This window comes from Dysidea avara, chromosome 2 (assembly GCF_963678975.1).
Source record: "Dysidea avara chromosome 2, odDysAvar1.4, whole genome shotgun sequence".
NCBI lineage: Eukaryota > Metazoa > Porifera > Demospongiae > Dictyoceratida > Dysideidae > Dysidea > Dysidea avara.
Window position 1 is genome coordinate 7,493,231 of NC_089273.1, and position 15,508 is coordinate 7,508,738.

A 15,508-nucleotide genomic window follows, 5' to 3' on the forward strand; every position below is an offset into this window, starting at 1 on the left:
AAAAGATCAAGTCACAGTGAAATGTCACCAAGGGTCTCACATGAAATCACATGATCTCCTAGGTACACATGGATTCCAGGAAGGCTGCTGCTACTTTCATAAGGCCTAAAGCTGCTAGGCATTGGTAGAAGTCATATGGGTGATTACAGGAAAGCTGGAGGTTGTATTGATTTCATTTGTGACCTGATTTTGGAAAATCCTTCTTTTGAATTCATAGATAAATGATATTTTAGGCAGCTATGTGGGTAAAATTTTCCCAGAATAAGAGACATTTATGGCCTGTTTATTAAGTAGAGGTGCATCAATATGACTACATTACAAAAACTGGGGTTGTTGCATGACTGAATATTTATGTTTATCTGTATCTTTTGAGTGCTGCTTGTTTATCCCAAACTTGTAATGGAGCCAAACCACACATGTCTGCTGTTGACATTTTTACTGTCACCACTAATCATCTGGTTGGCTGAAATGTTAATGAAATGTTAATTCTCTTGAGAAAAATCCACTTTTAATTTTTACCTGTTTTACAGGACCCAGTTCAATTTGTGCCTACTACAGTATTATGTCAGTGTGCAATATCTATAGACTCTATTTTGATATATTTCTGGACAAACAACTTCTCTACTGATATTTGAGTATTTCAAGCCGCCAAGTCTGTGTAGAGCAATGAGTTACACAGGACGTCTCAGACATTGAAGTCAATGACAATCTGTACTATTACTGTAACAGTTATTATCCTTCCTGTCAGTATTGGGTTTCCTATGATATCATAATTAAGTTAAAAGTACTTTCAATAAAGGACTTACCTTTTCCCTTCTTGGAACCATTAACTTTATAAGGCTAGTCTAAACATAAAGAGGTGAATGTTAGCTACCAGGCAGTATCCCACACACTAAAGCTGCATGGCTGACTCACAGGAAGCTTCATGTGCACCTGTTTATTTTTCTTATTAACTCTGTATAACATTGCATCTGTATATATTAAGTGGTATAATTTTATTATTCAAGTGCCTTCAATATTATCATACTGATATTTATTTACTAACTACTGGGGTATGTGTGTATGTTGCAACTCATTGTGATCTATTATCTATAGTGTTGCAATTGATTACCCCAATACAGTGGAACCTCTCTTATCTGGGCGGTCTGGTACATACTACCGTCCATGTCTCCTAAATGTCTGTAACTAATAATTCCTTGCTATTATGTAATAGTAATTAACGTAAATGGTATCAGTTAATGCTATGCAGTTCAGTGGGCAAAGGAAAAGTCACTATAAAGCATTCATGGTCACTCCCTGGGCTTTAAAATAGCTTTAGTAGATTAGGAGTTATGATTAGCCAAACATGGATAATTGGAAAGGCTATAAGAGCCCTTTTCGCAGACCGGGTCACATATGGTCAATGACCTACAAGCCTGTCAAGCGGACTCAAGCCACATAACTAATTTGGGCTGTCTGGACAATGGAGGTGTGGAGGTCTGGATAAGGGAGGTTCCACTGTAATTTTCATGGTACAGTGAACTATTCTACAGTATTTCAGCAATAATTGCAAGCTATATAGCTATTCTACAGTGGCATAAAAATTGGCCATAAATTTAATTATTATACCAATAAAATGTTGCAATATTGATGGATGATAGCACTTGTGAATTTTTTAGTCCACTGACATGTCATTTATGTGGTAATAAATCAGTCACCACTGAATGACATAGAATAATTATATCCACATGTGCTCCATAATACTATCACATAAATACATTGTAAACTCATTACTCTTGTTATACTTTGTATAGTACATGTTGATGTAGTCTCCTGTCAGTGAATGATAATATAGTTATACAGGCACAGTGTAGAGTCTATGGAATTTATAAACCCAACCCAAAACTGTAGAAGAGTCACAGGCACTAGTAAAGCGAGGGCGCTACTAAGGAAATGAGAGTTTATAATTTCCATAGACTCTGCATTGTGCCTAAATATATAGCTGCTTTATACTTGATCTTCACTCAAAAAGCCAGACTATTTCTTCTGAAATTTTTAAATCAACATTGGCTTCTCACCAGCAAAATATTTCATTGAAAATGTCAATATAATGTTATAATCAAATTGGTGAATAGGTCTAAATTAGCTGTATTATGCAGGTCTAGTTCCTGAAGTAGTAATGTACAGTTCATGTTTTCCACAAACATGTTTATAACTATCATTGACTGAATGTGTACATTTATCATGACATCATCAGTGTGACATCATATCCTCCTTGAGGAAGCTATAAATATCAGCAACTGAACTGGAAAGTTAGTATTTTTGTTACCTGTTGATACAAACATGGAACTCTTAAAAATGATCATAGCTGCTGTTCTGCTAGTGTGTTTGTTCAGTAAAACCGAAGGAGCTACAAACCCGAAGCCTGATGATCTATTTGATACTTCAAAGAATAGAAGTGATGACTTTGTTACTAGTGGCTCAGGTGGTGGAAATGAGAGAGGTCAAGATAAACCTTGTTGTATATCTGGAAACTTCATATTTCATTCAATTGATGGCATTCTAAGCAACATGTCCAATAACACCATTGTCAACATTAAAACAGATGTTGTGTTGTCCTCTTATGTGACATTAAAAGGTCTTGAAAATATCATGATAATAGGTCACAGAAATCCTGTTGTAAAGTGTAATGGTGTTGGTGCTGTAATGTTTATCTCCTGCAAGAATATAACCATTGAAGGTATCCAGTGGGAAGGATGTGGCTCTAAAGATTATCCAGGAGTTGAATTCTACAACTCATCCATTGTTTCATTTGAAAGATGCTCATTCCATAACTCAAAAGGAAGAAGTGTTTTGCTTTCACAAGTGTCTGGAAATGTGTACATTAACAATTGCAATTTTACACACAAAATTGAATATAGTGGACATGGAGCTGCTGTACATTATTCACCAAATACTAATAACCATGGTCAACACAAGTTGGTGGTCCAAAATAGCCACTTCATTTTAAATAGAGCCACACAAAGTGTAGTTTACATTGATGGTTCAGGTAGCAGGATCACTGGTCATGTTTATCTACAAGACAATGTGTTTGTCAACAACATAGGAGTACCAATTTACATTTCACATACTAATCTTCATATTTCAGGTAGTGTGTTGTTTAAGGCTAATACAGCAAAGTCTGGTGGAGGAATTTATAGCAAAAGATGCAGTGTCATATTCTATGATACGTTTGATGTAAATTTTATTAGCAGCTTTGTTACAGATAATGGTGGAGCTAATTATTCAAGATCAGCATTTGGGGAAAACTCAATTGTGACATTTAAGGACAACCATGCAAGGTTTGGTGGTGCCATATACAGTGATAATTCTAATATCACATTTGATGGTAACTCAAGTGTAACATTTAATAATAACAATGCCAGTGATTATGGAGGAGCTGTACATTGCCAAGGTTCATCTCATATCACATTTGATGGTAACTCAAGTGTAACATTTAATAATAATGAAGCCAGATATGGAGGAGCTGTATATTGTAGGTTTTCATCTTATATCACATTTGATGGTAACTCAAGTGCAACATTTAATAATAATGAAGCCAATCATTCAGGAGGAGCTGTAGTTTGCTATGATTCATCTACTATCACATTTGATGGTAACTCAAGTGTAACATTTAATAATAATGAAGCCAGATATGGAGGAGCTGTATATTGTAGGTTTTCATCTTATATCACATTTGATGGTAACTCAAGTGCAACATTTAATAATAATGAAGCCAATCATTCAGGAGGAGCTGTATTTTGCTATGATTCATCTAATATCACATTTGATGGTAACTCAAGTGTAACATTTAATAATAATGAAGCCAATCATTTCGGAGGAGCTGTACTTTGCTATGTTTCATCTAATATCACATTTGATGGTAACTCAAGTGTAACATATAGTAATAATTTTGCCAGTGTAATAGGAGGAGCTGTGTGTTGTGAGTCTTCATCTCATATCACATTTGATGGTAGCTCAAGTGTAACATATAGTAATAATTTTGCCAGTGTTAATGGAGGAGCTGTATATTGTTGGTTTTCATCTCATATCACATTTGATGATAACTCAAGTGTAACATTTAATAATAATGAAGCCGGTGTTGATGGAGGAGCTGTATGCTGTGTGATTTCCTGTCTTATCACATTTGATGGTAACCCAAGTGTAACATTTAATGATAATGATGCCAGTAATGGTGGAGGAGCTATATATGTGTTACTGTCTGGTGTAACTTTTGAAGGAGACATTTCAGTAAATTTCACTAGCAATACAGCAGAAAATGGTGGCACTATTTCTGCAGTGAAATCCTCTATAACATTTGCAGAACAACCTCAATTATGGTTTTTCAACAATTCAGCAAGAGCAAGTGGTGGGGCCATACATCTTAGTGATCACTTCTTTGTAAATATTTGCAATAATTCTCAAATCACATTTTTTCATAACAATGCTAATCGCCGTGGTGGGGCCATATATTGTGACCTAACAAAAAGTGCTGAGAACAAAATTATATTCAACAGTACAGACATTGTGTTTGATGACAACACTGACCTAACAGGTTCTGATGTTTATGTTGAAATTCCAACATCTTGTGATGAGATGTGTTTAAACAACAGCTTAATTAACAAAAGATACAATCATTTCAATGGGGTGATTAAAACTTCTCCTACAAAACTAGAATTTAAAGACTCAGCAGTTACTTGCATTGATAATAACTATACAAATTGTCAAACTTATCTAACAAAAAATATAATGCTTGGTGAGGAAATCATAATCAATGCTTGTGTAAAGGATTATTACAATCAACCTGCTGGACCAACACAATTTGTACTGAGCAGTGAAGATCAAAATCATCATATCATCGGATCAAACAATGTGCTAATATCATGTGAAGTATTTGGAGGAGTCAGTGTAGGAGGAAAAAGAATTTTAAATGCAACTAATTATTCAATGATCATTACTTCATATGAAGGCAGTCCATCTGACATAAGGGAGTTCTTTATTGAGCTAATAATTGCACTATCACCATGTCACCCTGGTTTCCACTACGATAATACTACACAAACATGTGTATGCTACAGTGATGGTGATATTGTGTCTTGTTCTGGTAGTACATCATCTATCAAAAGTGGTTACTGGTTTGGTAAAGTTGATGATAAAGCTACAGTGACGATTTGTCCTAATAATTATTGCAATTTTTCTTGTTGTGAAACAGCTAATGGATTTTTTGAACTTTCACCAGACAGAGCAAATCAGTGCAATTCACAGCGATTTGGTACTGCTTGTGGTGGTTGTAAGGATGGTTATACTCTTTCATTTGATTCAATAGAATGTGTAAGTATTGACAAGTGTACAACTGGCCAAATACTACTTATGGTCATTTTATCAGTTATATACTGGATAACTCTGGTTATTGCTGTGTTTGCTATGATGTACTATAGAATTGGAATTGGTTATTTATATGCTATTACATATTACTGCAGTATAGTTGATATTATTCTCAACCAAAGTTTAGAAACAACCCCAGCATTATTTACAACTGTTAGCATCATGTCCAGCATTGCTAAAGTCACACCTCAGTTTCTGGGACAGTTTTGTTTAATACGAAACATGAGTGGAATTGACCAGCAGTTCATTCATTATGCCCATCCACTAGCTGTCACATTCATTCTAGCAATGATCTGCTTATCAGCGAGGATATCTTACAAGGTTTCATCACTAGTGAGTAGGGGAATTATCCATGTTATCTGTTTTCTTTTGCTGCTATCCTATTCCTCTGTAGCAACAACCTCATTACTAATAGTGCGACCATTGAAATTTACAATTGGAAATACAGTTCAAGTTAAAACATACTTGTCACCAGATATTGACTACTTTCACGGTCGCCATTTACCATATGCTATTGTGGCGATATTGTGCACAATATCAATTGCAATTGGTCTTCCACTTCTGCTTTTGTTTGAGCCATTTCTTAACCGCAAGATCAACTTCATCAGAATAAAGCCATTGTTGGATCAGTTTCAAGGATGTTACAAAGACAACTGTCGTTACTTTGCAGCTTATTATATGGTATGTCGACTGGTGATCATTGGGATCTTCATTTCCAATTTCTCTAACAACAACACAACACAGTATTTAATGCTTGCTGTAAGTGCTCTGTTTGCTTTAGTACATTTCGTAATGAAACCGTATGTAAATAAAACACTCAACTTGTTTGATGGATTGGTTTTATTATCAATTACTTTCATTGCAATGATCCCACTTATTGATAGGTCTGGTTTGGGCTTACTGTTACCAGTTACTGCTCTGCTTCCATTAGTCAGTTTTGCTGCATTGATGATGTTAATTCACAGAAAAAATATAAAAAAGTTTACTAAATGCTTCAAGCCAACACCTCGTACTACCAATAACAATGTTGAGGTACCGATGAGGGAATATGGTGTTGCTGTTGATGACAATATGAGGAAGAATGCTACTATTTGTGAAATGTAAGTTTAGTATTATTATGCGATTGCATAATGTTATACAAAGTCAATGCTTAACTTGTTATAGCCACTATTTTCCACAGCACAGACTCACAGTGCAATGAGTCAAAAATAACAGTTTAATTAATTTGTCCCTTACTGCTGTCTGTCTATCTGTCTGTCTGCTTCATGACACCACTAATTCGACAACCAAACTACGTATCGATTTGGGACTTTAGCAAAATCAAGCAATCATCCTTGGAACTCCAAGTTTGTTGTTACAAATCACTACATGCTTTTTTTCAAGTTTGTTCTCTGCAGAGCAAGGGCTAGTTGTGCCCAGTCTCAGGTTAGGGCTAGGAGTTTGTTTAACCATAGACTAAAGAGGGGGGCCATGATGTGAGATTTTCCTTCTAGAATGCATGAACTTCGACTGTTTTCTTTCATTTCAGTTTACATTACAGTTTTCTGTTTCTTTCCATTTCTCTTGATTCCCATTTCCTAATGCAATGTATTTAAATTCTAAATCAATGCTAATTCTTTTCAAAATTATGGGCAAGTTATCTGATATTTCATGAAAGTATTAAAATAAGTAATAATTCAAAATATCATAACTGGTGAAATGATCAATGCCATGTATAATTATTTGCATGCAAACAGTTACAATTGTTTTATGATCAAAACAGAGCTGATAATCCACAGTCTGATGATGGTGATGCCTTTCATTATCGTGAATCCTTCATGGAAGTGATGAATGAAACTGAGGACTAATCATGTACACATACATTATCATATAATAGTGAGTGGTATATACATATGAACACATCATAACTTACAGTAGTAATTTATATTATATACACATGCATACACTAGTATTGTAATATTGCCTAATGTAGTTTTCCTACTAAACATATTGTACATAAATATACATGTATAGCATTAATGTAAGTTTCATTATTAATTTTGTATAAGTTTTTAATAGTGAAGGGTGGTTTTAGGTGGCTTCTGAACTAATCAAATTTAAAGTCAACAAGTTGTAGTTGTAACACACCAATGAGGTTTGTAACTGATTTATAAACACGACACCCGAGGGCTATAGGCCTGTGGATGGAGTTGTTTCATATTACAAATGGGCACCTTTGTTCTGTATATGCCCCATACCACAAATCAGCTATAACACACCTAAACAGTTTGTATCTGATTCAAGAGAGCAAGGCTAATATTAGCTATCACAAAGCACTATGTGCAAGGAACAATTTTACTCAATATGGTTATTAAATTTTATTGGTTGCTAGTTTATTTATTGGTAGTACATTTACCATGCACGAACACTTTATGTAACAACTCTAAACAGGCTGTGGGACCAAATGTCTTACAGACCTTCAGCACTTGTGCTGTAAAGCCTTAATAAATATAAATAAATATGATGCTAATAGCTCCTGCCATTGTACTGCTTAGCCAGAGTTTACAATACAAGGCAGTTGGAAACGAAGTTTTTTGCTAAGTTTTCATCACTATAACCTGCAACATATGTCCAAATAACTTATTTTGATGATTGCTCCATGTTTTTCCGACTGGTCAGATTTCATTTAACTTATACGCAAAGACGTTTCAGTACAAAGGCACAGATTTGTGGAATTCCTTACCAGCCAAAATTAAAGAACTTCATTGTTATGGAGACTTTGTGACTATGCAGAAAGCTACTTCTTGCTATCTACTGTACAGGGTGTATGTAAATTTAATTTATCATTTTTATGTGTGCATTTGTGTGTGTATTTGTGTGTGCGCACTGCATGTGTGTGCAAGAATCAGGCTACAGAAGGTTACAGGAGGTGTGTTGGCAGAGAAAAGCTGCCAGTGGCTCACAGGTTTAATGTAGAGAAGTTTGTTGATGATGGAACTGACAGTGAGGGAAGAAAAATCAAGGACACAATTTGTACTGGACAATGCAGCTCACAAAGCAAGAGTTGCTATTAACGATTTTTTGGGCATGTGATTGTGCTGATTTGTATAGGTAATCACACACATTTGTGTGCAATTTTGGCTGTTACGAGTACAATTATTCAATAATTGCACAAAAATGCATGTGATTGCCTACTAATCACATAGTGACCACCCTTCGAGGTTTTTAGTACACATCTATCCAGTTCTATGTGGCCATTAACTTCTATCAGGTGATTGCATCATCCTTCTTTGTATCACATCATTTGTTGTTGCACTTAAAAGGCTTCACATTTCAGAAATTCTGATTGGCTATTCAAACTGTCTGCTCTTACAAGGCTTCTATTGTCAGCTTATTTGATTGGCTATTCATTATATCACTTTCTAGTTGCACTTAAAAGGCTTCTGTTATTCTGCTATTTTATTAGCTACTCTACAGTGCAATTACAGAAACAAGGCCGTGTGATTTGAAATTAATTGCACTCTTACTATTGGGGCTAATGTATTGCAAATTAAACCACTATGTGATTAGAACACTTTAAAATTCAATTTGTCTTGTTCTTATTTGTTTTTGTGTGCATGACACCATAGTTTATTTTATTATAGATTCCTGGCCATGCCTGTACTGTGATTTTTGGTCACGTATGTCTGTGGTATATGTAATTATATGGTTTTTTTTTAAAGATTGTGGTGATGTTTTATTCTTTGCAACCAATGTTTTCACAACTTTTCGATTCCACAAAAATTTTAAAGGCTGATAACTTTGTGTTGAAAGTTATCTAGACTTCGCTATTGCTAGGAACTAGCTAGCATCTTATACTATTGTACAGATATGTGATTACAGATATGTAGGTCCTTTCTGCACCACAATTAACACCCAGTGGTTATTTCAAAGGCACATCTAACCCATGCATGGTGTGTCTCGGCAATAAAGATCCCACTTCTCTAAACTAGTAGCCATCAGTAGAGGATGCCTTATTGCAATTGAATTTGGTGTGTAACCCATAGGGTCTGTCTGTGAGGAAGTTCATTTTAAAGGGCATGTGTATTTATGGAATTTCAATGGCTTCCAGTTGGGGTGACTACCTTTAAAGTCTTGGCAAGACTTTACAGGTGATCACTCCAACTGGAAGCCATTTAAATTATCTTGCACCCAACTACCTATGCTTTATAGTTTTTTGTGGCCATTATAGACATATGTAGTATCTGTACTTGTACTCCACAAAAATTGTAGTATTAGTCAGTGTACATGTAAGGGACCGTAAGTCATGAACCACAATAAGTCACACAGCTCTAACTTCTAGCATACAGTAGGAATCATATAGAGTTTGGGTTCACTTGTCCCTCAAAATCACCCAAAAAATTTCCTTAGTTATCCGGATTCCTCCCCCCCCAAAAAAGAAAAACTGTTTGTCAGTATTGGCTAAGAATAACCAAGCCCAAAACCCTTCCAACAAGCTTCTATGGAGTTTTAAAAATGTTCTATTTAACTGAATTTTCTACTAACTGACTAACTGATTCCATAGCTATGCACAACTGAACAATGTATAAGGGTATGGGTTTGATTTTTGCACCATTATTTTGATATTGCTTCTTCCCGAGATGTGACTTTTGTAAAATAGCACACATTGACAAAGGTTTTACATCATGCAATTACACCATATAGCTAACATAGAAATAGCATCACCAATACAGGTAATACAGGTAATATAAGTAATACAGGTAATATAAGTAATACTGGTAATATGGGTAATATACGGGTAATAAAGGTAATAAAGGTAATATAGGTAATACGGGTAATATAGGTAATATGGGTAATATGGGTAATACGGGTAATATAGGTAATACGGGTAATGTAGGTATTATGGGTAATATAGGTAATACGGGTAATATGGGTAATACAGGTAATATAGGTGATTTAGGTAATACGGGTAATATAGGTAATACAGGTAATACGGGTAATATAGGTAATATGGGTAATATAGGTAATATGGTAATATGGGTAATATGGGTAATACGGGTAATATAGGTAATACGGGTAATGTAGGTATTATGGGTAATATAGGTAATACGGGTAATATGGGTAATACAGGTAATATAGGTAATTTAGGTAATACGGGTAATATAGGTAATACGGGTAATATAGGTAATATAGGTAATATAGGTAATATAGGTAATACGGGTAATATGGGTAATACAGGTAATATAGGTAATTTAGGTAATATGGGTAATATAGGTAATACGGGTAATATAGGTAATATAGGTAATACTGGTAATATAGGTAATATAGGTAATATGGGTAATATAGGTAATATGGGTAATATAGGTAATTTAGGTAATACGGGTAATATAGGTAATATAGGTAATACTGGTAATATAGGTAATATAGGTAATACGGGTAATATAGGTAATATAGGTAATACTGGTAATATAGGTAATATAGGTAATACGGGTAATATAGGTAATATGGGTAATATAGGTAATTTAGGTAATACGGGTAGGGATGCGGCGATTATGCCAGCATAATTTCGGGCATAATAGGTATGTGTGGAAATTAGGAATTATGCTAGCATTTTGAGGTGATTATAAAGCTTTAACAGTAAGAAAATCTGCAGAATGCACAATTCCGTTAAAAAAGATCGAGATACTCTAATAGAGCAGTCAGAGTCTCTAATAGAACAGTCACTGAATATTATTTACTCTAATAAAGCAGTCATATTAAAGTCAAATACTCTAATTCAGCAACTATCTAAAGAATTCAAGACTATTTGAAGCTTAAACATCAATGAAAATAGTCTGATACAGCAATAAACTGGCATTATTAGCCAATTGTGGTGGCATAATTTTGGGAATAATGGGCAATTATCAAAAGCATAATAGGTGATTTTTTTAGCACTGCTCAAAAGCATAATGCTCAATTTTTGGAGCATAATAGCCTCATGCCTAAATACGGGTTATATAGGTAATATGGGTAATTTAGGTAATAAGGGAAATTTAGGTAATACGGGTAATATAGGTAATAAGGGTAATATAGGTAATATGGGTAATATGTGACTGGATTTTGGAAAAACGATCCAAATCGCACATTAGAAGTTTCGAGATAAACGGTTTTAAAGAATTGAAGCCAGCATAACTCTCCAAGGATAGCAAGCACGCGTATGAAATTTACACAAAAGATGCATCAATCTGTTACCTTTCAAGCCACTTCCAGTACTTGTAGCTGCTTGTACAGTTTCCCGCCAAATAAGATAGAAAATCTGAGCAGTTGGACGAGCGAAGTAGTATAACGAGTGCTCACAAAGGGGTGGAGGCTGGGGGGTGGCGGGGAGGGCAAAAGATAGGTCTCAAAATGGAGGCAGACCACGATTGGAGTCCAGACACGAGATTACAGGGCTGTGCTGGCTCCTTAGTGTCTAATATGTAGCAAAATCTACAGAGAACACGTCTGGCCAACATTATAAGGCTGTCCACCAGTAAACCACTGATTTTTGCCAAGCCAGGTCCTTCACAAGGCCTGAAACCGCCATTTGGGCACTCCACACCACCCAGAAAAGACGTCTATTAAAACCAGCCTCGTGTAGTTTGAGTAGTGCTGAGGGTCAAAACTTGTAGTACGATAGTGTAGCTATCCACTGGTGGTGTTAGTTTGATTTTGCCTGATGTGCGATTTGGTTCGGTTCTGTAAAATCTGGTCACATATAAATTATTTCTGGAGTATCACGTGAGATCACGTGACCTGCCAAAAATCCTGGAGCAGTGGAAAGAAGTCTGGTCAGTGTGTGGAGGCTGGCACTGGTCATGAAGTGATTCCAAAGTATGTTTTTGTGTGTTTCGCTCCTTTACAGCTAGATGAGTGTTATATAATAATAATATGTGACTAGATTTTGGAAAAACGATCCAAATCGCACATTAGAAGTTTCGAGATAAACGGTTTTAAAGAATTGAAGCCAGCATAACTCTCCAAGGATAGCAAGCACGCGTATGAAATTTACACAAAAGATGCATCAATCTGTTACCTTTCAAGCCACTTCCAGTACTTGTAGCTGCTTGTACAGTTTTCCGCCAAATAAGATAGAAAATCTGAGCAGTTGGACGAGCGAAGTAGTATCACGAGTGCTCACAAAGGGGTGGAGGCTGGGGGGTGGCGGGGAGGGCAAAAGATAGGCCTCAAAATGGAGGCAGACCACGATTGGAGTCCAGACACGAGATTACAGGGCTGTTCTGGCTCCTTAGTGTCTAATATGTAGCAAAATCTACAGAGAACACGTCTGGCCAACATTATAAGGCTGTCCACCAGTAAACCACTGATTCTTGCCAAGCCAGGTCCTTCACAAGGCCTGAAACTGCCATTTGGGCACTCCACACCACCAAGAGAAGACGTCTATTAAAACCAGCCTCGTGTAGTTTGAGTAGTGCTGAGGGTCAAAACTTGTAGTACGATAGTGTAGCTATCCACTGGTGGTGTTAGTTTGATTTTGCCTGATGTGCGATTTGGTTCGGTTCTGTAAAATCTGGTCACATATAGGTAATATAGGTAATATGGGTAATACTGGTAATATGGGTAATATAGGTAATATGGGTAATATAGGTAATATAGGTAATATGGGTAATATAGGTAATATAGGTAATATGGGTAATATAGGTAATATAGGTAATATGGGTAATACTGGTAATATGGGTAATAAAGGTAATATGAGTAATATAGGTAATATGGGTAATAGAGGTAATACGGGTAATAAGGGTAATATAGGTAATACTGGTAATATGGGTAATATAGGTAATATAGGTAATACTGGTAATATGGGTAATAAAGGTAATATAGGTAATACTGGTAATATGGGTAATATAGGTAATATGGGTAATAGAGGTAATACGGGTAATAAGGGTAATATAGGTAATATAGGTAATAAGGGTAATATAGGTAATATGGGTAATAAAGGTAATATAGGTAATACTGGTAATATGGGTAATATAGGTAATATGGGTAATAGAGGTAATACGGGTAATAAGGGTAATATAGGTAATACTGGTAATATGGGTAATATAGGTAATATAGGTAATACTGGTAATATGGGTAATAAAGGTAATATAGGTAATACTGGTAATATGGGTAATATAGGTAATATGGGTAATATAGGTAATATGGGTAATAGAGGTAATACGGGTAATAAGGGTAATATAGGTAATATGGGTAATATGGGTAATATAGGTAATACGAGTAATATAGGTAATATGGGTAATTTAGGTAATACGGGTAATATAGGTAATGTGGGTAATACGGGTAATGCTGGTAATATAGGTAATGTGGGTAATATAGGTAATGTGGGTAATACGGGTAATATAGGTAATATAGATAATATGAGTAATATAGGTAATACTGGTAACATGGGTAATATAGGTAATATGGGTAATATAGGTAATACAGGTAATATAGGTAACATGGGTAATATAGGTAATATGGGTAATATAGGTAATACAGGTAATATAGGTAATATGGGTAATTTATGGTAATATGGGTAATATAGGTAATACGGGTAATATAGGTAATGTGGGTAATACGGGTAATGTGGGTAATACTGGTAATATAGGTAATGCGGGTAATATAGGTAATGTGGGTAGTACGGGTAATATAGGTAATATGGGTAATAAAGGTAATGTGGGTAATACGGGTAATATAGGTAATACGGGTAATATGGGTAATATAGGTAATATGGGTAATACGGGTAATATAGGTAATATCTAATCAAAAACAGCCAAGCTGTAATAAAAAGGTGCGGCCCCCAAAATGGCCATGGTGAAAAAAGATGTGAAATCCAAGGTGGCGGCCAAGAAATGGCTGTGATGGTAGGTTAATGGTTACATTTTAATAACGACAATTCAGGTGAATTTGGTGCCAAGACCAAGCGGCACAAAATTCACCTGAATTGTCGTTATTAAAATGTAACCATTAACCCTACCATCACAGCCATTTCTTGGCCGCCACCTTAGATTTCACATCTTTTTTCACCATGGCCTTTTTGGGGGCCGCACCTTTTTTTACAGCTTGGCTGTTTTTGATTAGATATCACTTCTTTTTGTATTTGTATACTGCAAAGCCGGTCTATGGCTGGCTTTGGGTTTTTTTTAACCCATGTGTTTTTTTTCTTTACCACAGGAAGAAGAAAAGAACTTAAAGAAGATTTTTAATGCTTCAATTGTTTTTGATTTTATTAGTAATTATACAAATTATATACATATGTTTATTACATGCCCATTATTCCCCACAGGATATTTTTTTGCAGTTGATCTCTCTACTGGGTGACTTGAAATGTAGCTGAACTATATACAGGATGGTTTCTTTGTAGCTGAACTCTCTACAAGGTGACCTCTTCTAGCTGGTCTCTCTACAGGGTGATTTGTTTCTAGCTGAACTCTCTACAGGTGATTTGTTTGCAGCTAAACTCTCTACATGGTGGTTTGTTTGTAGCAGAACTCTCTACATGATGGTTTCTTTGTAGCTGAACTCTCCATAAGGTGATTTCGTCTAGCTGAACTCTCTACAGGGTGATGTTTTTGTAGCTGAACTCTCTACAGGGTGATTTGTTTGCAGCTGAACTCTCTACATGATGGTTCCTTTGTAGCTGAACTCTCTACAAGGTGACTTTGTCCAGCTGATCTCTCTACGGGGTGATTTGTTTCTAGCTGAACTCTCTGCAGGTGATTTGTTTGCAGCTAAACTCTCTACATGGTGGTTTCTTTGTAGCTGAACTCCCTACATGATGGTTTCTTTGTAGCTGAACTCTCTACAAGGTAACTTCTTCTCTACAGGGTGATTTGTTGTAGTTGAATTCTCTACAAGGTGGTTTATTTGAGGCTGAACTCTCTACATGGCGGTTTCTTTGTAGCTGAACTCTCTACAGAGTGATTTGTTTGCAGCTGAACTCTCTACATAATGGTTTCTTTGTAACTGAACACTCTACAAGGTGACTTCTTCTAGCTGATCTTTCTACAGGGTGAATTGTTGTAGCTGAACTATCTACAAGGTAACTTCTTCTAGCTGATCTCTCTACAGGGTGATTTGTTTGTAACTGAACTCTCTGCATGATGGT

At 35.8% G+C, this 15,508-nt stretch overlaps 1 protein-coding gene and 1 long non-coding RNA gene across 2 annotated transcripts in view; both read left to right on the forward strand.

Annotated features, from left to right (window-relative positions):
• LOC136246542 (uncharacterized) overlaps positions 1–15,508 on the forward strand; it is a 163,545-nt gene that overhangs the window by 24,400 nt on the left and 123,637 nt on the right. The window lies entirely within an intron of this gene.
• LOC136246297 (uncharacterized) lies at positions 2,338–7,392 on the forward strand. Its single transcript, XM_066037698.1, has 2 exons — positions 2,338–6,503; positions 7,166–7,392. The coding sequence occupies exons 1-2, from the start codon at positions 2,338–2,340 to the stop codon at positions 7,248–7,250; spliced, it is 4,251 nt and encodes a 1,416-aa protein (XP_065893770.1). The 3' UTR covers positions 7,251–7,392.

Coding starts and splice junctions, on each gene's coding strand:
- LOC136246297 (XM_066037698.1), top strand. CDS start 2,338: ATGATCATAGCTGCTGTTCTGCTAGTGTGTTTGTTCAGTAAAACCGAA. Junction 6,504..7,165: donor AATGCTACTATTTGTGAAAT/GTAAGTTTAGTA, acceptor TGATCAAAACAG/AGCTGATAATCCACAGTCTG.